Source organism: Lathyrus oleraceus, chromosome 6 (assembly GCF_024323335.1).
Source record: "Lathyrus oleraceus cultivar Zhongwan6 chromosome 6, CAAS_Psat_ZW6_1.0, whole genome shotgun sequence".
Taxonomy (NCBI): Eukaryota; Viridiplantae; Streptophyta; class Magnoliopsida; order Fabales; family Fabaceae; genus Lathyrus; species Lathyrus oleraceus.
Genome location: NC_066584.1, coordinates 36,068,593 through 36,094,790, shown reverse-complemented (window position 1 = coordinate 36,094,790; position 26,198 = coordinate 36,068,593). Strand labels below are relative to the sequence as shown.

The 26,198-nt window shown below is 32.4% G+C and overlaps 1 protein-coding gene across 8 annotated transcripts; it reads left to right on the top strand.

Moving 5' to 3' along the window:
* Window positions 1–9,330: 9,330 nt before the first annotated feature.
* LOC127092098 (structural maintenance of chromosomes flexible hinge domain-containing protein GMI1) lies at window positions 9,331–25,942 on the top strand. 8 transcript variants are annotated; one of them, XM_051030905.1, is made up of 37 exons: window positions 9,331–9,804; window positions 9,959–10,330; window positions 10,483–10,515; window positions 10,618–10,704; window positions 10,799–10,854; window positions 11,715–11,798; window positions 12,738–12,810; window positions 13,174–13,229; window positions 13,340–13,445; window positions 13,544–13,609; window positions 13,901–13,987; window positions 14,821–14,871; window positions 15,376–15,496; window positions 15,658–15,719; window positions 15,811–15,939; window positions 16,282–16,378; window positions 16,466–16,500; window positions 16,832–16,907; window positions 17,022–17,210; window positions 17,480–17,635; window positions 17,984–18,005; window positions 18,102–18,225; window positions 18,309–18,425; window positions 19,045–19,154; window positions 19,346–19,523; window positions 19,602–19,710; window positions 19,806–19,900; window positions 20,644–20,742; window positions 20,924–20,990; window positions 21,209–21,294; window positions 22,855–23,136; window positions 23,212–23,340; window positions 23,627–23,747; window positions 24,043–24,253; window positions 24,510–24,701; window positions 24,899–25,219; window positions 25,348–25,942. In XM_051030905.1, exons 2-37 carry the CDS (start codon window positions 9,968–9,970, stop codon window positions 25,565–25,567), a joined length of 4,410 nt encoding a protein of 1,469 aa, XP_050886862.1. In that variant the 5' UTR covers window positions 9,331–9,804; window positions 9,959–9,967; the 3' UTR covers window positions 25,568–25,942. The 8 variants fall into 8 exon arrangements, with proteins under 8 accessions (XP_050886862.1, XP_050886859.1, XP_050886858.1 ...); XM_051030902.1 differs by having other exon boundaries at window positions 9,332–9,657; window positions 24,878–25,219; XM_051030901.1 differs by having other exon boundaries at window positions 9,332–9,714; window positions 24,878–25,219.
* The last annotated feature ends 256 nt before the right edge of the window (window positions 25,943–26,198 follow it).

Below are 26,198 nucleotides of genomic sequence, written 5' to 3'. Positions count from 1 at the left end.
CTCTCAATGCCTATAACACAATCTTCAAATATTCAACTTGTTCCTCATCAGACTTCAAATATATCAAAATGTCATCGATGAAGACCACTACAAACTCATAGAAATATGGATGAAATATTTGATTCATGTACTTCATGAACACGCTTGGCGCATTAGGTACTCTAAACGAGATTACAGTATACTCATAGTGACCATATCTCATCCCGAATGTTGTCTTCGGGATATCACCTGGTTTAATACGAATCTGATGTTAACCAGACCTCAAGTCTATTGTTGAAAACACATGCACCAACCAACTAATCCATCAGATCATCAATTCTTGGAAGTGGATACTTATTCTTGATAGTCACTTTATTCAATTTCCTATAGTCAACACATAACCTCATACTTCTATCCTTCTTCTTAACTAGCAACACAAGTGCACCCCACAAAGAAACACTTGATCGAACAAACTTATTCTCAAGCAATTCTTTCAATTGTTTCTTCAATTCACCCAACTATGAAGCAAATATTCTATAAGGAGCCATTGAAATTGGACTCGTACCTTGTACTAAGTCGATGGCAAACTCTACTTCACGCTCTGAAGGCAAATCACTAATGTCATCTGGAAACACATATGGGAACTCACACACTGGGTAGATTACCACTCGCAACTTCAGTGTCAACTTACAAAGATGCAAACATTATAAACATATGAGCTTCGTTTTCTAAGAGTTCTTCTACTTGCTTAGCAGACAGAAACATCATCTCTCCATTATCAACAAACTCCGGGAACCTCACAGTCTTATTGTAACAGTTGATATGAACGTAGTTGAACTCCAACCCGTTTATTCTAAGAATAACATCAATTTGGTGCAAGGGTAGACACACAAAATCTATTACAAAGCTCTTACCATAAATGCTCAAAGGATAACTCAAACGGACTAACGCAGTAGTTACAGAACCATTTGCAAAGGTATCTATAACCATACTTCCATTCATAGAAGACAAATTCAAACCCACTCTTGTAGCACACTCAAGCAAAATAAATGAATGAGTAACAACAGTATTAATAATAACAATCAACTTCACATTGTTGATAAAACAAGTCCCTCAAATCAAGTTATCCTTCTTGGGAACTTCTGAACCACTCAAAGCAAATACTCTACCACTAGTCTGGGCAGCAGTAACAATAGTCTTCTTCGGCTTCTAACATTGCGTACTGATATGACCTTGTTCACCATAGTTGAAACAAGTTGGGTTGTCATTCTTGTACTCAGAAACTCGGTGACTTATCTTTCCACATCTGTAACATCTCAGAACTTTGTTCACACAATCATTAGCATGGTGGCCCTGCTCACCACACTTGAAGCACTTCATAGTAGTGGGAGCACCTCCCTCACTTGCCTTATTCCCATATGAAACCCTCTATTTACCCTTGTCAGCCAAAGTCACATACAGCTTCCCACAACCCTGCTCTCTTCCTTTCTTATCACTAAAACTCTTGTAATGAGCAGTCCTAGCCATGCAGTCTTCATCAAAGATCCTACACTTGTTCACCAGAGTATGAAACCTACGAATCTCTTGATAACCAATGTCATGTTTGATCTCAGGACGCAACCCGCTCTCAAACTTAATACATTTGGATTCTTTAGCAACTGCCTTATTATAGTGAGGATATAACTTTACCAACTCTTTGAATTTTGCAGCATACTCAACTGTCAAATTCCCTTGTTTCAGCTCCAAAAATTCTATCTCTTTCTTGCAACACACATCTGCAGGAAACTCAATAAACTCGCTTATATTCTCCTCAATTATTAAGGACGATGAAGAAACTCAATAAACACGTTTATATTCTCCTCGATTATTTCTCAAAACTGAGGTATAATGTGTTTATTTTTAAATAAAAAATACAGTAAAATATGTTTTATCCCAAGTGCCATATACATATTGATGTCTTTAAAAAAACAAGGGGAATGAGCTTTTTTTATATATTTAAAAATCACATTGTTTACACAGAATATTAAAATACATTTGTTTAAACAAATCCCGATTTTGACAATGGATTTTTGGAGAACAACAAATCTTTTCAAGTTCAATGGATTGCATGCATCCAATTTCTGATAAGTTATCTATTTCAATTATGAGAAACTTTTTTTTTTGCACTTGCAATCCATCCCAAAGATCTGTTCAAAGATTTCATTATCTTGAGCAAATGTTTTCATAGCAAATCCTTTCACAAGAAATACAACAAGATATATAGTGGTGGAGTAGAAAGTTTCTTGTGGATTGATGCGTTGGCAATATCTTGAGCGCTGTTAAAATAAGGACTTTTTCTTCGATTTTATAAAAAAACTGAGGTAATATATAACTTGCAAAAAATGGTAATGATAAAAAATATAAAGTAACACGTCTTGTTTCCTTTTCAATTTTTTTATCATTCACCATATTTTTATACTATAATTGCTTGCAATTTACAACATGTTTAGAAATAAATTTCTCAATATTGTCAAATGAGGAAAACAATAAATTATGGAGTGCTTTATTTGATTGACAACATACGAAGGTTATTCCAAAAATACAACAACAACATCAACACTATTATGTTGGGATGAATTACAATAGCATAAAAATGTTTTGTTCAAGATAGAAGAATATTGCAGATTTTTTCTGTCTTACAATTCATCCTAAAATATGATGCGTACAAGTTTGGAGGGACTACATATAAGTTAGGTTTATGATAAAATATGATTAACGAATGCTTTTATAATAAAATTATGAGTATATAATCTCTCGGTTATTAAAGATAACTGAAAGAATAAATCACTAATTTAAAAATAAAAAACAAAATAAAAAGAAAGACAACACTTTTAAAAAAATAAAAATAAAAATTGTTGTTGTGATTCGAAGGATGTCCTAAAATATTTTTCTCCTCAGTTATATTTAAAAATTGAGAGAATGTGACATTTATTTTTATGTGATATTTATTAAAAAATTAAAATAAAATATGACGCACATTAACATTATATCTGAATTTTTTGTTTGGTGAGATAGAAACTTTATCATGTATTATTTATAACAGGGTTCATACTACATGCCACTTATTTTCAACCCTGTATATCAAATTCAAGTCATCATGATAGCCCAGTCGATAGTAAGCTGGAAGGATCCTATCAAACCTTTGGACATGCCGTTATGACATGGGAGCGGGACATACGAAAGGCTTGAAACTTTCCGCAGTCGCACCAACCTCTATCTAGTTCCCCTCGATATGCCTTCATTGTGATTCATTGACTCATCAATATTGTACCAACCTTTAGTACAGTCAAACATTGTGACCACGTGTGTGTTAGCTTTGGAAGCTTCGTCTTTAATGAATTTCATTAAAGCATCATTGAACAACTGCCCAAATTGTAACACTGAACTCCATTTGAAACGTCTGATCTCAAACAACGCCCCTAACCTAAAATATGTTACTTGCACTAAAGTGGTTATCAGTAGGTTTTTGATGCCCTTGAAGACAAAGTTCATTAATTCCATAAGATTTGTTGTCATGTGGCCCCATCGTTGACCATTGTCGTATGCCCTAGTCCACTTCTTCAATGAAATATTGTCGATCTACCTTACTGCATATGCATTTGAAAATATGATGTCTTCGCGGTGATGTTTGAATGAAGGTTCTGTTAATGCATACCCTGCGTTGACAACCTTCTTCTGTAACGTTTTGTCTTTGATCTCCTGCCTGAAATTTTGAGCGATATGTCTAATGCAGTAGACATGCATCGAAGGAGGATCCTACCAACCATTATCAATGTTTTTATAGGCACTCACAATTGATGGGTGTCTGTCTGAGATCAAACATAATTAGGCTGAGGAGCAACGTGCAATCGGAGATTTTTTAGGAAAAAACTCCATCCCCTAACAGTCTCCCCTTCAACTAGTGCAAAGGCGATTGGAAAAAAATTGCTATTGTCATCTTGTGTCACTGCAATCAGTAGCGTTCCTTTATATGCCATTACCACTATCACAAGTCCCATATGGGGTATACATCGACAACATTTCCAAATTGACAATAGTCTTTGGATCATAATGCTTAAGTGCCACCAAGTATTTTGGAAGCTCTTTGTGTGACTCCTCCCAATTGCCAAATACTTTTTCAACTGCCTTAGTCCTAGCTATCCATGTCTTCTTGTATGATGGAGTATAGTTGTATTATGTAATAATATGCAAGATTATTGTACTCACCTTTAACGACTGATTGTTGCTAATGGCAAACAAAATTTCATTGCATATTAATTGAGAGTTGAGTTTGCGATGGTCCTGCATTTGGTTCGTGATTAAGCAAGTGTGAACTGGACCCAATAAAGAGTCGATGGCCAATAGGATTATTCCGATTGGAGAGACTTCGTAAAAGAGACGTGTTGTCATTGGAGGAATCGACGTTAACACATCTTAAATGAACCAATCATACAAGGTGCTAGACCAACTCAACATTATATGGCATGACTTAGGTCAGTTATAACGCCACATTTTGTGTTTGAGCCAAGATATTGATTCACACCAATGAACTTCGTCATCATACGCCAAAGAACAATGTCAACCCACCCAAACATAACGACCAACCTCACACCATCACCATACCATATACACCTAACCACCAAACACCCAACCTCACAACCAATTCAAGTCACACACCCAAACTCAAAACCAGAAATCAAACCCTTACCACCAACAACCATACGCAGCCACCACATATGCCTATAGCTTGAATGATTCTTACGATTCAACCTCATCCCATCATAGCCACCCACTTATGAACATCCAAACATCTCATCGCCACAACACCCAACCATTGTTTGACTTTCTTACACCACAGGAATCATTGCTTCAGTTCCAAAATGATTCAATGTTCTAATTCGGGCAACCACACTGTCCACAAACCACCCAACTACGACAACATGGACATCGAACTCAATTACAGCATCACCGTTGACGGCAACACCCAAGTTATTGGGGATAAATGATGACAAATTTGTCAAATACCGCTGGATTTTCCACCAGACTTTCACACCAGCCACCATTGCATCATGTCAGCACTAAAAGACCCCAAACATCTCAGAAAAATCGTGGGAGACCTCGAAAGCAGGCTAACGCACCGGGATGTGGACCATGAGGCATTTCAATCGGGCGAGTGATTGATTTTTTTTGTCAATTGTTATGTATTTTAACTTTATATCATAATATTAATAATTATTTTTTATTTATCTATTTATTTTATTTATTTCAATTTTATATAAATATAACATATAAAATTAAAAAATATATATTCAAAGCATGCGCCATATGCAATGACACGTACACTTCATATCATAAAGTATGCGTCAATTGTATTGACTTCATCTGCATGCATGCGCAAATACTATTGACGTCTAAGATCAATATCAACATACATGCGTCAGTCCAATTGGACTGACGCATGCTTTATAGGGATGTATAAAAAGTGATATTATTGATAAATAACTTAAAATAATAATTATTTTAAAAATTTAATTAAAAAACTTAGTTATTTAAAAAAGAAAATCCCCAATCTCAAATCTTAAACTAGCCCTAAATTCTATAAATGAAAGGAAGAAATCGTCACTTTAATATCATCTTAATTCACTCATTTTAAAGGTTCGGAGGTTTATGGATCTATAAGTGAAATAAAATATTTATTGTTGACATTTTGATTGATTGGACTTTATACTCAAAAAGTTCTGAATTATTTATCACCTCTCTTTTATTTGCCTAAGGAAAAAGGAAATATTTTTTCTACTACATATTTTTACTCTCTCTTTCTCTTATTTCTACTACATATTTTTTCACAAGCTTCAAGTTCTGAATTATTTATGTATTACTTCAATTGAAAATTTCTTTTATCAATTTATTATATAATTGAAAGACTTTTTTTTTTTACAAAAAGCTTGAACTTAGACCTTTTAAGTAGCATATAATGATGTTCCTCAATATTCTTTGTTTTAGTATGTATCAACATGCTATGAATAAATGCATTGCACCTGTAATTAATATTTCCTTAATTATGTTTTTTTCAATTATATTAATTTATTATTATTAAAAAATCTTATTTTCTTTTTGCAGGTATTGACATGGAGTTAGGATTTACATATAGAATTTGAGTATTTTTTAATTATGTTTTTTATTTTTTGTATTTTATTAATTTTTTATATCCTTTAATAAAACTCATTTTTGTTTTTTTCATGTGCCATATGTTATGGATGGAGAAATTGAATATAAAATTAAGAAAATCTTTAAATCTGTTGTATACTTTTGATATTTTATCAATATATTAATTCTTTTTTAACAATTTGAGTCTAACTTCTTATTTACATTTTTAGTTTATTTATTATTTTTCTTTGTTTGTGAATATGAAATCGATATTTATGGTGTCCTTAATTTCATGATATCGATATTTGATAATTTATTATAATGTTATTGATAATTAATTTTATGATTTCTCTTTCTTTTTGTGTGTTATAAGTTTCACTAAAAAAATATATCATTTAACTCATTAATTTCCATTAACTTCCATTATTCATAATTATAAAATAATAATTATTATTAGTTTAATTTTTATCAAAAATTAATAGTTTCTTTATATTATACTACAATTATTAATGGATTTTTTTATATTATACTACAAAATTTAATAGTTTAAGTTTTAGATAATCTATTTATACAATGATTATCAATAATAAATTAATAAAATAATTATTCAATATCACATATCTGTTAGTCGTACGGACGTGACAATAATTATGAGAAAAATTATGTATAACAATATTTTTAAAAATAAAAAATATTTATAGTTTTTTTAATCAAACAATATAGTTATTATATTTTCAATATTATATTCATAAAGAATGCACCTTGATTATTTTATTTTATTTTATTTATTCATTTTTTTAACAATTATTTTTGTCGGTGAAAAAACAATTTGTTAATTTCTAGATCTATTAAATTATAGATATATTTTGTCAAAATATCAAATAATTATAAAAATCAATGAAATGTCTTTTTTGGATCTATTCACTTCTACGATAATTTTTAAAATTGCTAATTCATTTCTACAAAAGTGTTTTCTCTATAATTTTATATAAAAAATATTGATTTAATTGTAATTTTGGTTTCAATATTTTAATTTTTTAAAATTTTTGATCATTCTATTTTAAAATATGGAATTTTGATCTTCTATTTTGATCTTTTTGATTTTTGGTGAAATTTTTACTCAACTAACCCACTTTTTAAAAAAAATCTCAAAATAATTCACTTTTTAGATTAATTTCCAAACTACCACACTTTTAAGAGGTGATGTCAGATGAATTGGTGTTTGCCCTCTAAATTAAAGAGGCGATAGAGGTACTGTATGATTCATTTTCCACATCTCTTTTCATTATATTGCAAACATGGTCCGTCTTCGTCGCCGCTATGGAAAAGTGATTTATTCGAGAGACAAGCCTCCAATGGAGATGTTCTTCTGAAACATCTATCGTTTTGAGCAACTACAGAGCGAGTTGGTTCGTTGGTTAGACGGAAACATACATGAAGGCGAAAAAATTAAAAGTATTGAGAGAATCGATGCCTACATGGATGAGTGCGAGTAAAAAATGATAAGGATGTTAGAGAAGTGATGTTTGGACCAAATGATATCAGTTTGATTGTTTGATTGTTGTAATCCTTTAAAAATGTTGTTTTTAAATGTTGTGGTTGTCGCGTAAAAAGTCAAATGTTGACAAAAAGAATGGTCAATTTTGTAGCCTTTGTACATGTATGGATTTTGGATGTGATTGTATGAAATGATATTTGATATTTGAATGCATTGACTGTTTGAAATGAATTGTAAGGATATGAAAGATATTGAAATGAATGAAAATGATAACATGGATGAACTTGATGAATACCTAATCATGGATCAATGGACATGACCCTAACTTGGATGAGCAATGCCAAACATGAAACAAAAACTCTAGCAATGCCCAAGATGTACAATGAACTAGGTCATAATCAAAGATTCATTGACCAAACAACAATGACAATGCAAATGGCATGAATGATATTGGCTAGGTGAAATAGGTTAGGCATGGACTAGGCATGAGGGTATGGTCAGAGGATATGATTAGATGCATTGTTAGGGATGGATTTAATCAAGTGGAAGTTGTGATGCAATGGAAATGGGCTTGAACCAATGAACATAGACAATCAAAAGATGAACATGTAAGGCCATGAAGTGAATGCTAAACAGACCAAAGAAACCTCCATAATAGACTATGAACAAGTGAGCCTTGAATGGATCTTGACCAGACAAGTTAAGCATACACAATGGATGATGCAACAACCATATGCTTACTAAACACCATAACAATCATTTCAACCTTTCCTCAATGCATCATTCACACCAATGTCTCCCTTCAATCGTCCTGGTCTCCCCCGATACCGGAAGTCAATTGGTCCGATGTAAATACATATAAGTGCCAGACAAATTGGCGTCTCCTTTAAAATCAAACACATAGAAGCCAATTGGATTGACAATACCATGTGCATAAGTCAATCAAATTGGCGCCATCTCTTTAATTTAAAGAGCAGACGTCACCTCTTAAAAGTGGAGTAGTTTGGATATTAATCTGAAAAGTGAATTATTTTAGTTTTTTTTTGAAAAAATGGGTTACTTGAGTAAAAAATTCGTTTTTGGTCCCCATGTTTTAAAATTCATAATTTTGATTTTTCTATTTTTATTTTTTTGACTTTTTAATCTCTTAAAAATTAATTCTAAATCAAAAAGGGAATTAAAATTAAAAAAAAATTAAAAAAAAATTAAAAATAGGAGAATAAAAAATTAAAAAAACTAAAACTAAAAATATCAAAATTTCAAATTTTAAAATAAGAGACCAAAATAAAAAAAAATGAAAATAAAAGACTGAAATTTTAGATTTTAAAATAGAGGATTAAAACTAAAAAACTAAAATAAAAATAGAAAGATTAAAATTATAATTAATTATGAATTTTTAGATCTCAAAATGAAAAAAAAAACGGAATAGAGATTTTGAGAAGAACTATTTGAAGTAAAAGTCAAAAATATCCTCTAACTTTTGAGATATCGTAGAATGGATTGGGGCAGTAAAATGAATTTGATAGTACAAATCATGCCTCCTGCATTACTCAAACAATCTAGTCCACGTGTCACTTTTTTACTGGCCAGAGATGCTCCCAATTCTTTTCCTTATTATTAATATTTATTACACCTATTTTTTAGTATGTTTAATTGCTATTAGGATTATAGCTTGCAGGTTGCAGCTATTTTTTTTAGTATTAAACAGCTTTTTCTTTAATTCCTTTTTCCATTTCATTATTTGTCTTATTATCTTCTCAAAGATCACACTATTTTCACTCTTTCTCTTTAATTTTTCTTCCCACACACAACACAAGCAAACCCACTAAGCTTCAAAACCGTTTATCTTCCACTCTTCAAAACCCTTTCAGAACCCTCTCATTTTCTTCCATACTTCTAACCGCAGAAGCGCTTTTCATAATCACTTCCACGCTGCTAAAATCACTGAAAACTTCCATTTCCGATTTCATTTTATTTCCTTGTTCTACACGGAACATCAAGAGCTTACCAAAATCGTAGTGTTCTTCTTCTGATTAATCACTGTTACATGCATTATATAAGCTTAAATCAATGTACATTTCACACTTCGTTCTCGTTTTTCACCTTCGATTGCTTACTTTTTTATGAACGCTGAAGCGTGTTAACTAAGTTTCTATTTATAGGTATCTGATTTTGAAATCAAAATCGCTTTTAATTTCTGTTTTCGTATTTGTATATATTTTTTTTGCTTTTTTTGTTTGTTTATTTGCTTTGTTTGAACTTTGAAATAGAAATAGTATTGAAGTTGTGTTGTTGTTGTTGTTTCTGTTTTTTCAGAGCGGAGGCATGGAAAGGGCATTGGTTGTTGCCAACCCTAAAAAGAGGAAACTCATGATTAGTGATGAAGATGACGATGATATTGGAATACGAAGAAGAGAGTTCAGGTTCAAAGTTTTGTTGCCGAATGGAACCAGTGTGGAATTGACAGTGTGGAGTGTAGAAACTGAGATGCATTTTGAGGATTTTGTTGGATTAGTTCGAGAAAAGTATTTGGAACTTCGGAAAAAATGTGAATGGATGAAGAAGAAAAGGGATATAAATTGGAAGGGAAGTGGTTTGTATCTTGAGGATGCTGGTGATAATAAGATAAGAAATGTTATCGAATTTAAAAATTTCATGCCTCGGAAGTGCCATATTTTGCGCCTTAATGTAAGTATATCACACTATTATGCCTCCTTCTGTTTGTCTTATTGTGTGTTGGTGTTTCTTTTCTCTGGTTTTGAGTTTGGTATTATTATTCCTTTGCTTTGTTGCTGAAACTTTGGTATTTGTTTTCATTGTCTGTGTTTCTTTTCAATCAGGATGGGAGTAGCGATGTGGCTCAGACCTTTGAGGTTGGAATCTCTCTTGTTTCTCTGCCCCTGTCAGCTATATTGTTAAACAATAGGATACCGTTGTAGTATTTCTTATTATTTTGCCATCTGTCTGAAATGCAGAATATGTGGGACTTAACACCGGATACAGATTTGCTACTGGAGCTTCCTGATGAGTATAATTTCGAAGCTGCTATTGCTGACTTGATTGTGAGCTCATTAACAAAACAGACTATAAACTCAATTTTTTTTTATGATGGTTTTGCACATATCAACACTAACACTGTTATTCATATATTATCAGGATAATGCTTTGCAAGCTGTGTGGTTCAACGGGAAAAATAATCGGAAGCTAGTCAGGTATAGTTGCATATGATATGAATGTGATAAAATGATATTTCTTTTATGTCTGAACTACCGGAGGAGTGTCCGATACTAAATATGAATACTTCTATTAATCTTACTTTACATTTTAGTTTGCCATATTATAAAACTCTAGCCCTTTCAATTAGACTCAACCTGTTTGTTTTTCTTGTCCTTTATTTGACAAAAGAGTTTAGGATAAAAAGAATCAGCTATTTGACATCAGTCTTATGTCAGTAGAAAGAGTTAGGAGTTTAGGGATAGTGAAGTAATTTTCTTTCTAAAATCATGTACACATTTTTGTAATCATTGTTATATAGCGTTGTCAAAGTAGCCCTGTAGAAATTGATTTTATCTGCTCTAAAGCACTGGTTATAACAAAATCTTCAAGAAGTCCATAGCTTTTTGGGAACACAATGGCTGTTTTGCATAAAAGTAATGGTTCGGTGGTAAGTTAGTTTTTATAGTAGTTTATATAGCTTATTCAACACATGGTTAGTTTTTATTTGCATTGCGTAGTAGTTTATATAACACTATGGTTAGTTTTTATTTGCATTTCTTAGTAGTTTATTCAACATATCTTTTTTAAACATAAGAATTTATAGACTATAAAGCATAAAAATAAGCTTAAAATATAGCATCGCGTGTGTCCCATTTCTATGGAAGTTAAGTTGTTGAGTTTCTAATGATTAATAGGTGCCACCATTTTTGACATAAACTATCTTCCACTATTTCTGATCGTAATAAATGTATTGGAATACATAGTTGATTTTTATAATCTCTAGTGTTTGCTTGTTGGTTTCTTAGACTGGTGCAATCAATTATCACTTGTTCATGTGACTTTTTATGTTTTGCAGAGTAAATGTTACTGACGATAAGATTTCAATTTTTGACAATGGTTCTGGAATGGATGACTCCGATGAGAATTCACTAGTAAAATGGTAGCTATCTGTTTTTAGATTATTTCATGAACTTTTCGAAGTTGCAAAGTACATTATGATATTCTGTTATTTGAGTTAAAATACACTTACTTTCAGAAGCCTTTTGAACTTTTTGTTATTTAAAACTTAGGTAAGTGCAGATTTGTTGATCAACTGATTTCAGCTTTTTCTCTGACTCAATTTCATTGCATGCGATTCCTTAGTTGCTATCACAGTATGTCACTTTCTTGCTTAATGATCTCTGACATATCAATTTGAACTCTTTTTCTATGTCGATAGCCAAAGAGATTCAAAGTTAGGCGTCATGATCAAAATTTCAGTAAAAAGTTTTGTTTTTTCAACTTAATCAAGTTTAATATCTAATAAAATGGATATAAAGGAGAGACTGAAATTGATTGTACTGCTCATAGATAGTAATAGGCGATATAGTTTTCAGCTGGAAGAGTCTAACTATCTTTTTCAGATTTTGTTGGTTATCTGTGTTAAATATAACAATCAGATATACCTTCATTTTATTAAAAGCAAAGTCTGAAGAAGTTGTAGTACTGTGTTTGGTTTGAAAAAACATTTTTAACAAGAACCCCATCTTATGTTCATTTTGTTTTTATATTCTTGTTGTGTTCTCCATTTCACCTTTGTTGTTTTATAAATATCTGCTAGTCCAAACATGCAAACTTTCTCAAAACCAAAAACAAGTCCTAAAATTTCAATTATGCTAAAACATTAGTGTTTTTCTAAATTATACCTAGTTTCAAATATTGCTAGCTTTTGTTATGAATAAATGAGTATTTGTCTTTAACACAATAGACTTTTAAATTTTAAAATATTAAATCACACTTTCAGTGACTTTCAATCTATTTGTACCATTGCCTTTTAAGATTTATCTGTTTGCGTATTCCACCGTTTCTCTTGATTATGGACTTCTTATCTCTTGCACAGGGGAAAGATGGGTGCTTCGGTTCACAGATTATCAAAACCAATGGCTATTGGGGGAAAGCCCCCATACTTAAGGGTAATCTTCATTTTTGTCCTCTTTCACCCTTTAATCTTTGTTGTAACATGCTCTAATAGGACAACATTTGGACGAAAAATTATCTTTATGCTAGGATCACATACCTTCATTGAACACTATTTCTTATTTTCTGCTGACAATGTTCAGATAGGACAAACATTTTAAGCTAGAAGAGCATACCTGCATAAATAATATATGGGTGACCAGAAGCATTTCCTTTATCTACACTTCTGGTCAAATATGTTGTCTGTGATGCTTATGCACAAAGAAACATCCAATTGTTAATCATCGGGATTGAGATTGATTACTCTTTTGCACATTTCAAATTATTGTTTGCTTTGTTGTATTGATTGTGCTGTGCAGCCTTACTTTGGGATGTTTGGATATGGAGGACCTGTAGCATCCATGCACTTGGGGAGGTATGATTGTTTCTAAGATAAATATCTTTCTGTCTTTCTTCTGTTCAAGTACATCTCAAAATCATCTCTTTATCATTCCCTCTCTTATTCTTTCTATTCTCACATTACAGGCGTACTCGTGTTTCGTCCAAAACAAAACACGTAAAGAAAGTCTACATGTTACTTCTTCAGAGAGAAGCTTTGTTAAGTAGATCTAACTCTGAAGTTACATGGAAGGTATTCATGTTTCCCTAACAATGCAATGAATTTAATGCATACTTTTTCGTCGTATTTTAATGTTCTCAACTGATAGTATCGTTTTCTTTTTCATTTAGACCAATGGTGGCATAAGAGAAATCTTAAAGGATGAAATTAGTAATTCTGATGGCAGTTTTACAAAGGTATGCATCTCTCGTCTTTGGGTGTTCTTGTTTGTTTTCAGCAGCATTGCGGAATGGGAGATGAAGGAATTTAGGGAAGGAAAGCAATGGGAGCGAAAATAAATATCCTAAATGTTATGGTTGGAGTGGAGGGGAGGGAAAGGGAAAAGAAAATCAAGTTTATTTATTATTATACTCTTCCGCAGAAAGCTGAAGAAAGGAAACATGAAATTCATGAAGTAGTTTTGGTAATAATGAATGGGATGACATATGTAAGGATGAAATTGAACATAAGATTTGGTACTTTTGCAGGTTGATATTTACGAGCCAAAAGTAAAAGGTGTTGATATTAACAAACTCCAGTGCCGCCTCAAGGACATATATTTCCCCTACATTCAGGTTAAAACATGCCTATGAATTGAATCAATTTAAAAGATGAGATTACTCCATATATTCATTTTCCTTTTAATATTGTCAATATAAAAATTAACATTTATCATTATTATGATTTACATTGGCAGTGTATACCCATTAAATTCATATCTTATCTACTGCTGTTTATTGTTGTCGTATTGCTGCTTATTGTAATTAATAGTTTGTTAGCCTTTTTATGTTTTTCTTCCCTTTGATCATTTTCTTTTTCCCAACTATATTTGAGTTTGTTTCTTGTGCTCAAAACTATTAGGCTGAAATTGTCTGGAAGAATGATATTTCATACAAATCTATATTTGGATGTATGTTTGCGTTTTCACAAATGGCATGGACCAGAATAGTTGAGAATATTCTGGAAAAAAGAAATGGAACAAAATTAAATTCATCCTTACAAAAAATTAATGTGGTGACTGAGTGGAGCTTCATTATCCTTGTTTTAAGAAATATAGATTTATACAATTAATATAATATTTTACATCTAAATAACCTCTTTAATTGTTTTATAGTTTTATCAAACTAAACCTTAACTGCCAAAAGATTTTAAGAATAACCATAACATAGATATCTCACAAACATTTCCCTGTAAATGATGAAGCCCCACTTAAGAGATTCCATAATAAGTCATAACTTATGAGGAGGGAACTATCACAGCAATCCACCATAATGTTCTAAATCTTAGTACATTCAGTTTTTATGCAACAGAAAGTTGGTCACAAACCTCTGAAACATTATTGTTCCTTGGCTAAATATTTTTGTCATTGCCTTGAAAATATGCCTTTTAATTTGTTTCATTCATACAGAATGATGACTTGTCTGCCAGAGGGAAGACTATCACACCAATTGAGTTTCAGGTTCTTGCTCCAGCATTACCTTCACTTAGCTTATTGATACTATTATGGATTAATCTGGTAGCATATTTGTGTCAAGTACTCAATGAATGCTAGAACTAGGAACTACACTCAACTCTTCAAAGATAATTGTATAATGTAATTCTGTTATACATGTTTAGTTAGTTTAATCATTGCCGGTTGGCATTAGTGTTACAGCTCAGGTATTGCGGAAACTTCTTCTAGGCAAGTATCGTTGGTTTGTACACTTTGGTTTGATTTTTTTTGCTTAGTAGATTATATTGGGAAACAAATAAACAAGACATGTACTTGAAATCTGAATCTTGATGGCGGATTCTCTTGTTCTTTTGGTGGCTGGCCACAGACTCCTTGCTTTGCACTGCTGTAAATTTTATAGTTGTCACTTTCAATATTTTGAAGAAAAATGTAATTTGTGTTCCATGAAAGGGTTACTTGATGTCACATAACTGCATATACAAGATTGTAACAAGTTTGGTTCTTTTGTAGGTCAATGGTGTTGATCTGACAGAGATTCAGGGTGGGGAGGTCGCAACTACCAATTTGCATTCTTGTAATGGTCCTGAATTTGTTCTGCAGCTTCGCCTGTCAATTAAAGATGACCACGATGGTATGTTCATGAATTATAATTCTATCTAGCAATGTTTAGTTTGAGATAAGCTAAATGATTTTTTTAATCAGTATGTCTAACATTATACTGCTTAACCATTTCACCTGATTAACTGTAAAGAAATGTGGGTGTTGAGTTCTAATTGAATAACCATATTTTAGGCACAAGAGGATTCCATGAAGCAAATGCACGCCTTAGATTTGTATATTTCCCTTTCACAAAGGTAACAAAAATAAATAGCCTGTAGTATTGGATTTCGTCTATCTTGGATCTCATAATCAAAACAAATCAAATGAATCCTTACATTATTGCAGGGAAAGGAGAGTATTGAGAGGGTTTTGGAAAAATTAACGGCCGATGGTTATATTATAAGAGAAAACTTCCAAGATTTTAGCCGGGTCTCCATTAGGCGGCTTGGTCGTCTCCTTCCAGATGCTCGTTGGGTAAATTTTATACCTTTTTTCTGAATTTGTTGATAATTTATTGAAAACTTGTTGGTAAGTTTTAAACCTTTTTTCTGAACTTGTTGGGTAACATTATTTTTTAAATGGTTAATGAATAATATAAATATATTTTTGATAGAAAACTCATAAGCATGTTCTTTAATGTAGTTTTATTTTTATCAACATAAAAATCAGTCATGAATTCTAAAATTTCCAGCCATATTTCTTTCAATTAACCTATTAGTTTGTTTTAAAGTCGATTGACTTTTTAGTTATTTATGCCTAATTGGTGGAAAATCATCTTTTAGAGGTTGCTAATCAGTTACAGTTCTTTTTGGCCAGACTTTCCTTCCTTTTATGGACTTTAGGAACAAAAGAGTAAGTAGCAGTAGAGGAAGCATATTGAAGAGATGTTCTCTGAGGGTTAAATGCTTTGTTGGTATGTAGTAACCATATGTTACCTTACATTCTCATATTTTTTATGATTCTCTTGTTGGTCATCTAAGTCCGACTTTCTAATTTGCAGAAACTGATGCTGGTTTTAAGCCAACCCAGTCAAAGGTTAGGCTTGCAATAGTTAAAAATATTTGTAAATAAATTGTGCGCCCTTCGCTACTGTGACCGTGATAATTTACATGCTTAAAAAATCATATTGGCTACAATTACATATTATGTGGTGCACATATAAAGATGCATCATGTATGTTCCATTAATCCTTCCAAGAAAATACAAGTGCCCGTGCTTTTTCATATTTGTGTATACATGTATAACTGGATATAAATCTAATGAGTCTGCTATTTGTCTAGTATGATGGACTAATATACAAAATGATATTGTTGTCTTTTAATTTTTTCTTAATTTAAGGATAATCAAAAGAATAATGCCTTTTCAGACAGATTTAGCTCACCACAATCATTTCACCGTTGCCTTGAAGAACCTGGGAAGTAAAATTTCTGACAAAGAGACCGGTATTTTCTGCTTCTAAATTCTCATCACACTGTTTCAAGTTAAATTCTCATGACCGGTTTTTTCTGCTTATTAAATACTCAAAAGTACTAAACTTATCTGTTATTTACAATCAGCAGCTGTTTCTGTTGAAATTAGCATGGATACAAAAATGTTAACTCCTGCGCAGCTCGAAAAGGAGTACCAGGAGTGGATGATAAAAATGCACAATCAATATGATGAAGAAGCTGATGCCACCGCAGAGGATAACCCGGTTATAATTGTCAGTCCACCAAACAAGAAAGCACTTGGCATTTCTAAAGAGGGTATGACTTACTAAAATTTGATGGCAATTGCTTCTATTTGTGATTGTTGCTTGTGGCAGTTCAAATCACAGTGTTTTGCAGAAAATGCTCATGTATACTAACAAAGGAATAAATGAACTTTGCTAATCCTCTGATAAGCGAATTTATGAAATGGATATTTGAACTGTTGCTCTAGACTAGTCTCATGTAGTAAATATGTATATATTTGCTGCTATTGGACTAAATTGAATATTCCATTTTGTGATTCTATTTTTCTTGCTAATATGAAGTCGTTAGAGTTCACCGGATTCTGAAAAGAAAGGAAAAATCATGGAGTAATGGACAGAGAATTAAAGTGTTAAAAGGAGCATGTCCTGGGATTTCCAACAATGTTTATGCAACCATAGAGTACTTTTTGCTTGAAGGATTTGAAGGAGACCCGGGTGGTAAGATTCCTAAATGTAGCACATAAAGTAAAGCATTAACCTTTCCTATTTGTTTTAATAATATAGAATGAAATAGAATGTAGTAATGGCTGTTCCATCTCATATCTCCCAAATTCAAGGTTAATGAAAAGTTGAGCATTGAACGAAATGTATTAAAACAATCTAAATTATAGAATATATTATGTTTATCTTATTGCTTTTAAATTTAACTGTAAAGTCAACGTGTGCTTGTTTAAATATAGAAAAAGGGAATAACTTTGTTAAAATGTGATATGTATAAGCTTTTCTGACCAGTGAGATAAGCTTATTCTGTCAAGTGACCACTTTCAATGTTTTTTTTGTTAATAGGAGAAGCTCGGATTATATGCAGGTTCGTTGTACATACTTTTGCAAAATTGTGCCATTCAAAAATCATATAAACCCTCTAAAATTGTTTCTATTCATTGTCATTTGCTTGCATATAAAGGCCAATAGATATCCCTGATGAGAAGGGGTGTTCTCTCTACAGTAATGAGGAAGACCAGGAAGACCCCACATTGAATGTTGGTAATTCATTGTCTTTACCTATAACCGTTATCGACACAGAAAAGGTTAGGTGGATAAATTTTGTTGTATATTTGTTTTATACGGTCGAAAACTTTAACATTTCTAACTTCTAAGCAATACGTAACAGCTTGTAGCTGTTGGAAGTACTGAATGGGAGAATCAACTTAATAAGATACAACAGAAATCTCCTGCTTGTTTTGACACGCCGATCCCAAACCGTTATAAACGACAGCAAGTTGGGGTGGTAAGTATTTTATTAGTTCCATTTTATATCTGTCTCGTCAATTAATTATACTTTCAATGATGAGGTGAGATACAGATTTGGTTGCAATACCTCTGCGATTAAAGAAAGTGAAAAAATAGAATTAGAAAGTAATATGCCAAGAAAACTTTCATTTATATCTATATTTAAGAGGAATGAAACTCTCATTTTAACAGTCATTTTCTTATTAGTTGAAATTTATATTAGTCTCACCATTTTACATGAAACATGTTTTTAAAGTTTGGGATCCACATCTATTTCATCCAATAAAAAAATGAATATTGAGCAGAGCGTTTCTTGTACTCTTATATTCAAACAATAAAATAACTTACATTTAAATATTTAACAAATAGCTTGAGAATTTCATCCACGTATACTCAACCCAAGGAAAAAAATTATGAGAAATTGAAGAACTAAATTTTGAAGGACATTTTCAAAATCTTCATACACATAGTCAATTTAATTTCATTCTACTTGCAATAGCCATCTTTTCTCTATAACTTTGTATTCATGTTATATTGTAAGTTGTAGTTTGCCTTTGTAAATTATTTTTTGGGCGTCATGCAATGTAACATGGTGCCTTGGTGATTTTGTCTGTAAGGTGGACTCAATCAGTAAAAGTTGTGACAAAAGGGTGACAGGGAAACCTTCTCATTGTGCCGAGAAGTACGAACTTCTAACTGATGACCAAAGTCCAGAGCTAGATGTAAGGTATGATTGCTAAAGTACGAACTTCTCATTGTCCACGACTTTCCTTCACAGTTTTTTTCCTTTTGTTTATTTCTCGGACATATCTTTTTTAACTGTTGGAATTTTGTGTTTAATTATAACTTGTATTTCTACTTCTGATTAAGAATGTTGACTTTTGTATGCCATTGGTCAATAAATTATTTGTTATGCAGGGCTGGTTCTAAATTTCCAACCTTAGCCATTGCATGCTATGACATCTATGGCAATCGAGCACCATTTCAAACAACTCCAGATGTGGCTATCCAACTTCAGGCAGCTGAGAACTTGTACTTCGAAGTACATGGAATGAAGATTGGACTCTCAACTAATAAAATGACTTTAAAAATCATGGTATGCATGTTGTGTACTTTTGGGTCTTGTTGATTGAAATAAATTAACTATTGCATTGTTTTGGAATAATTGATACAGGATGCAATGGTTACAAGTAATGAATTGGACAAGATAAGGCCCGGCTATAGAACTACTTTGATTATTACTTCAAAAAAAATTCCATTGTCACTAACCTTTCCGTGTCGAGGTGCTTTTGATTGATATTTGTCTTTTTGTTCATAAGGAATTAAATTAGTTTTCAGCGTTGTTTATTCTTATGCTTGTTATTTGTTTTGTACTCAGTTTTTCCTAGTTATCCCAAACATGTTACACTGAAGCCTGAGATAAGAGACGACCAACTACTTCCAGGTTACATTTTCAAGGAGTTAATGTTGGAGGTATCTCAAAGTTGCATATGTTGGTTGATGTACATTTTGTCTTTGTATGATTCATTTGTTTGAGGTTCATTCTTTTATGGGTGCTATGACCTAAAAGCAACATTATATGGGAGGGCTGTGTTTGGTAATTAAGTTAAATAATAAAAATGTCCGAAAAAGTTTAAAATGATAGATCAATGCTACAGCTTCTGAGTTCTGCAAATGTTTCAATATACAAAGTGATTAGACAATGGAAAGTCAAATGTTTCAAGGTTTATATGCTGGGTTGGATCTGTGAAAACTTTGCAAATTCCAATCAAATGAGTAGATGGTGATTTGATGAAAAACTAAACTAAACTATGAATGATATATGGATTAAATGGTGTTATTGAACACTCGCTTTTATCACGATAATGGTGTTGATCTATATATATAAGAATGGTCTATGTTAAGGAACATTTGTCCTTTTAAATCGATCAATGATTAAATGGTATAAATTTTTTGTGGGTTTATTTTTTTCCTTTTTGGAGTTCTAGTATTCAGGGGTTAACGATTACACAAATGTTCACTTGAATGGCCAATTAAATTTTTTTTGGATGATCTTAATGAAATTGTTCATATATTTATTTAACTTGTTGAATGGCCAATAACAAACTAATACCAAGTAAAATTACTAATACACTCACAACCACATATGTGTGTTTCTAACATTATATCAGATTAAGTTTCTAGGTGACATATTTGTTTGTATTTCTTTCATCCAGATGTTTGATACATATAGAAACCATGTGCCTGAAGGCACGGAGGTTGATATTGTTGTGGCTGAATTTGAAATGCTAAATCATTGCAGTACTTCATACAAGGTAATGCTTTTTATTACAAACTCTATTCTAGTATACTGTGATGAATGTTTTGCATGGATGCTTGTACTAGGATAGACATATAGGTAGGTAAATGTATGTATATCCTCATATCAATATAGGCATGAGCTTTTATTTCCCTGTTTTTTTCCCTCATATGCTAAATGAAAACTCTGATCTACAGGTGGATGATGAAGGAAAAATTAATCTTAGCGGTCTGCTAAAGTTAACTGCAGGTTACGGAGAAATTGGTATGTTGTTAAATTAAATATGATGTTACATATATGTAACCATTAGTTTATACTTTTAAACTTCAAACTGTTCTATGTTGATGTAGCTTGCAACTTTTTTGAGGTTGTGGGCACAGTGCCATTACTAGTTAATTATTTAAATTTACTTTATGGTTGCAAATTAAAACGTTCTTATATCTTCTTTCCATATTATCTAATTTGTTTGGTTCATGGTGCAGCATCCATATCTGTTGTTTTTCAAAATAAAAGTATTTTCAAGCAAGAGTTTTCAATTGCGAGAAGAAGCTTGAGAATTGCATCAGAGGTTATTTTTTTCTGATACGCATTTCTACAATTTGTTTAATAAAAATATTTCAATTGCGGGAAGAAGAGTTGAAAAGAATGAGTAATAGTAAGGCGGTTGGGACAAACAACATACCTATTGAAGTGTGGACAATTCTTAGAGATTAAGGCAGTGAGTGGCTAACCAATCTCTTAAACTAAATTATGAGGTCAAATAAATGTTTGATGAATGGAGAAAACACTTTAGTTCCAATCCATAAGAATAAAGGAGATATGCAAAATTGTGCAAATTATAGGAAGATTAAACTTATGAATCATACCATAAAGTTATGGGAAATAGTGATTGAACGGAGACTAAGAATAAAGACTCAAGTTATTGAGAATCAATTTAGTTTTAGCTTGAAAGGTCAACCATAGAAACGATCTATCTACTACGACGTGTGATGGAGCTATATCGAATGAACCACAATACTTGTACTTAATTTTCATTGACTTAGAGAAGGCTTATGATATAGTGTCTTGAGAGATTTTATGGAAAACCCTAGAGAAGAAATGAGTTAGGATTGCATATATTCAAGCTATTCAAAATATGTATGAAAGGGTATCGACTAGTGTGCAGGCATAGGGTGGAGAGACGGACAATTTCTCTATTACAATAGGATTGCACCGATGTTCAACCTTAAGCCCCTACCTTTTTACTTTAATTATGGATGTACTCGTTAACACATCTAAGTGTTAGCACCGAGATATGTGCTTTTTGCAGATGATATAGTACTACTTGGAAAGTTGAAGGAGAATTTAAATGAGAGGTTGGAAACTTTGAAACTAGACTTAGAAACACATGTCTTTTGCCTAAGAAAAAGTAAGACAATATATGGAATGTAAGTTAACAAAAGGAGAAGCGTTTCTAACCGAGAGGTGAAAGTTTAAGACCATATCATCTCACAAATCACGCGGTTTAAATATTTTTGGTTTGTAATACACAATTATGGAGAAATAAAAGGGGATGTGAATCATCGAATTCAAGTTAGGTGGTTGAAATGGAGGAGGGCCACGTGGATTTTATTATGCGACACAAAAGCAGCAATCAAACTGAAAGGAAAATTTTATTGGAATGTGATAAGACCTACGTTGTTGTACATGACGGACGGTTAAAAATCAACACGAGAATAAAGTAAAAGACTTGAGTTAAATGTGTGGTAAGACTAGACAGGATAAAATTAGAAATGATAACATTAAAGACATGGTTGGGATAACACCTATACGAGAAAAATGGTGGGAAATAGACTTTGGTGGTTTTGACATGTAAAGAGAAGATTTGTAGGTTCTCTTATAAAAAGAGTTATGGAGAGGAATCAAACAACTAGAGGTAGAGGAAGACATATAAAAATTATAAGAGAAATTATTAAAAAAGATCTCGAGATTAACGGATTGGAAAGATGCATGGTCTTGGATAGAACACTATGACATAGTTTGATCCAATTAACCGACCACTCTTAATGGAATAAGGCTTGTTTCTGTTGATGATTGAACTACAGTGTATTTGCTTAAATTTTAACTGATGTATTGTGTGCAATTTCAGGTGCCTGATTTTTGTGCTGTTGGTGGTCAGCTAGAAAACATTGAATTTGAAATCGTCAATATTGATGGAGAAGTAGATACGAAGATTCATCACGACGATCAAGATTGCCAGTTTCATATGCTTACAATTAGGTCTGACTTTTTCAATGCAGAGGAATCTATACGGTACACTTTCAAGCATGGACGCTGTACCATCCCATCCATAAGTGTTCCAGAAATTGAGGGGACTTTTAGTTTTGAAGCTTCTCACTCACAATATACCATGCTACGTCAGGATGTAGAGGTTATATATTTTTTTTTAATTTTAATATATATTTTGGCCTAGTTATGAATTATAATTGGAGGGATTTGTCTGCAGGTTCAAGTTATCAAAATGTTCAATGTGAAAGAGGCTACACAACTCCCGGAGAAGAATATTTTAACCCCGCCGGAACTAACACCACTTAATCGTGAAAACAATTTAATATCTATCCTAAATGATGGCAAGGTATCAAACGTGAAATATGTTATGTTTTGTTTGATTTTTGTTCTCAAATATAAATGGTTTAGATGCGAATAAGGCACTTTTTGTTTTATCATGCTTCAAAATTCATGATAACAGCAAAACTTATTAGGTGAGTGCATGAGATTAAAATTATTGTTTTTCTAAAATGCTTTCTCATTTAAGAGATTGTCAACAATGAAACTGTGCTAGGTGATTACAGAAACTTATCCGTCTATGGTTTATTATTTTTGCCTCAACTTGACTTTGTCTTGATGTACTTCTAATGCAGCAACTTAAAAAGATTTTACGACTTGGTGAGAAAATTAGAACAGTAGAAGAACGTCTTGAAAATTGTTTGAAGCAAAAGGATGGGATTGAGAAAGATATGTTGATGCTGAAAAGTATGTATGGTATTGTCCATTGAAAGAAATCTTTGCATTTGATGTCCTTTTGTCTTATGAGATGTTATTTTATCTGTTGACATAGTTGTGCATTTATGAATGCTAGTTTTAGTCTGTTACCACATTAAATTATACTTAAAAGTTTACTCTAATAAATGACATGTTTTGTTTTTTGGGTGCACAGTGGAGGTAATGATGTTTGAACTTACGACCTCATGCATACTACTCAAGCCATTGACCATTAGACCAATCTTAGTGTCTTAAATGATGCTTTTGATGTTTATGTATGTTTTTAATTTGGCAGATAATGTTCAACATTATCAATTAGACTATGTGGACTCTGGGTTCATCAACACCAAAGAGGAAATGACTACAAAAATTAAAAGCATGGAAAATTCAGCAGCTTCTGTCTTATGCAGTTTGACTACGCACCAAAAGCAACAGAATAACTTCTTGGAAGATATAATTGGGGTTGTTGCTCTCCTTGGTTCTGTTCAGAGTCCTGAGCTTAGCAGGTGACATATTTTTCTCTTTTCTCATCCCTGCCAACCAAAAATAAAATACTTGGAATAAAATTATTGGTTTTAAATTGTGATTGTAGTTGTATGGAATGATATTATGATGATTGTGGAAATTTCAAAAAATGTTGTTTACACTGAACATAATATTCCATCATTAACGAAATGTCCCCTGTATCACTTGTTCACTAACAAAACATTTTTTGAGGTTTATTGTGCTTCTGAGTGAGTTTTTATCTTAATTTATTTGCAGAATTTTAGCTGAATATCTTGGAGAAGAGCAAATGTTGGGTGTTATTTGTAAATCTTTCAATACTGCAATTTCTCTTGAGAAGTACAAACAAAATGGAGAAATCGATATTGTGCATGCCTTGCATGCTGAAGCAGCTGGTCTTGGAAAAGCTATAAGCAAGCGTTTTTTTGTCATGTGCTTTGAAAATATAAGGTAATGCAGTACTTCAGGGGTCACCGTAACCACAATTTTCATTATTATATAAATATGATTAATTTTATAGATATTTTTTTGTAGAAAAAATTATAGGAAGGATTTATGGCTAGATGCATTTCATTTTTTATTTTTGTCTAGAGAAGACATCATGCAGACATTGTTTCCATTGACAGGCCATACAATTCAATTGACAGGCCACACAATGGGTCCTGGCATGATAATGACTCTCAGAGGAAGCTATTCTTGCCTGATCCCAAGATGCCAAATGGGAGAATGCCAGCAGGGTTTATGGGTTATGCAGTTAATATGATTGATCTGGACATCCATCACCTGCAGACAAGGACAACTTCAGGGTACGGGCTTCGCGAGACCGTGCTCTTTAGCCTTTTCAAGAAGCTCCATGTTTATAAAACTAGAGAGAATATGGTGGATGCTCTTCCCTGTATAGAAGAGGGTGCTGTATCATTGGATGGTGGTATTATAAGAGAAAATGGAACTCTTTCTCTTGGTTATGGGTATGTATTCTTTTAAATGTCTGACTTTTTACAAACGATGATACTTCCACATTTCTTTGATGATGGTTTAAGTGTATTATGCCTAGGTTTTGAGTAGAAATTACTCATCTTGCTACTATGTTTTGTAGGAATCCTTGTATATGCTTTCCTTGTACAAACAAGTTGGACATTTCTCCAGAAGCTATGGAAATCTTGACTCAGATTGAAGGGAAAAAACAAAAGCTGCTGATGATTGAAGAAGATATCAAAATATTAAATACACGTCACCAGAAGTATCTACAAAATTATAAGGAAAAAGAGAAGAGATATAAAAATCTTATGCATACAATTAAGACCGAGGTATTTTGAATAAAAACCTCCGGTAGACAGAAATTGATTCGAATCCTGGCCCCCGGTAGACTTAGTTGATTAACCTGTTTTGTTTTCCATGCTTTTGTTCATTGAATTTGGAGCTTTGGATAGTGTGCTATCATGTTGAGTTTTCAGTGGCCGCCAGCTTTCCATGACTTCAGAGGAATACAACATGCTTCTGTTTGTTTTTTGAGCTAAAGGCATTGTGAAATTAAACTCAGATCACTTGACAGATGTTCTATATGTCTGTTTCTTTTGTTGGATTAATGTTTACCGGGTGCTTATAATTTTATCAAATAACTATATTGTAGCAATTTTGTATGAAATCTTTAAACATAAAATGTCAAGTCTGAGTGCATGTTTGGTATTGGAGTTTCTTTGTTGAAATCACTCTGATTTACCGTCAAGGACGATTGGAGGTTAAAGCCTCCGACAGCTTCCGCCCCTCCAAGATTTTTAAAGTTGTTTTTACACTTAATATACAACACCAAACACATTTAGGACACATACCTATTTACTTTAATCTTAGCTAATAAAAACATTTCCACATCACATGTGCCCATTTAAGTGATTGTCCTCTTTGTTTCTTAATAGTTTTCTATATTTTTTATTAACATATTGAAACAGA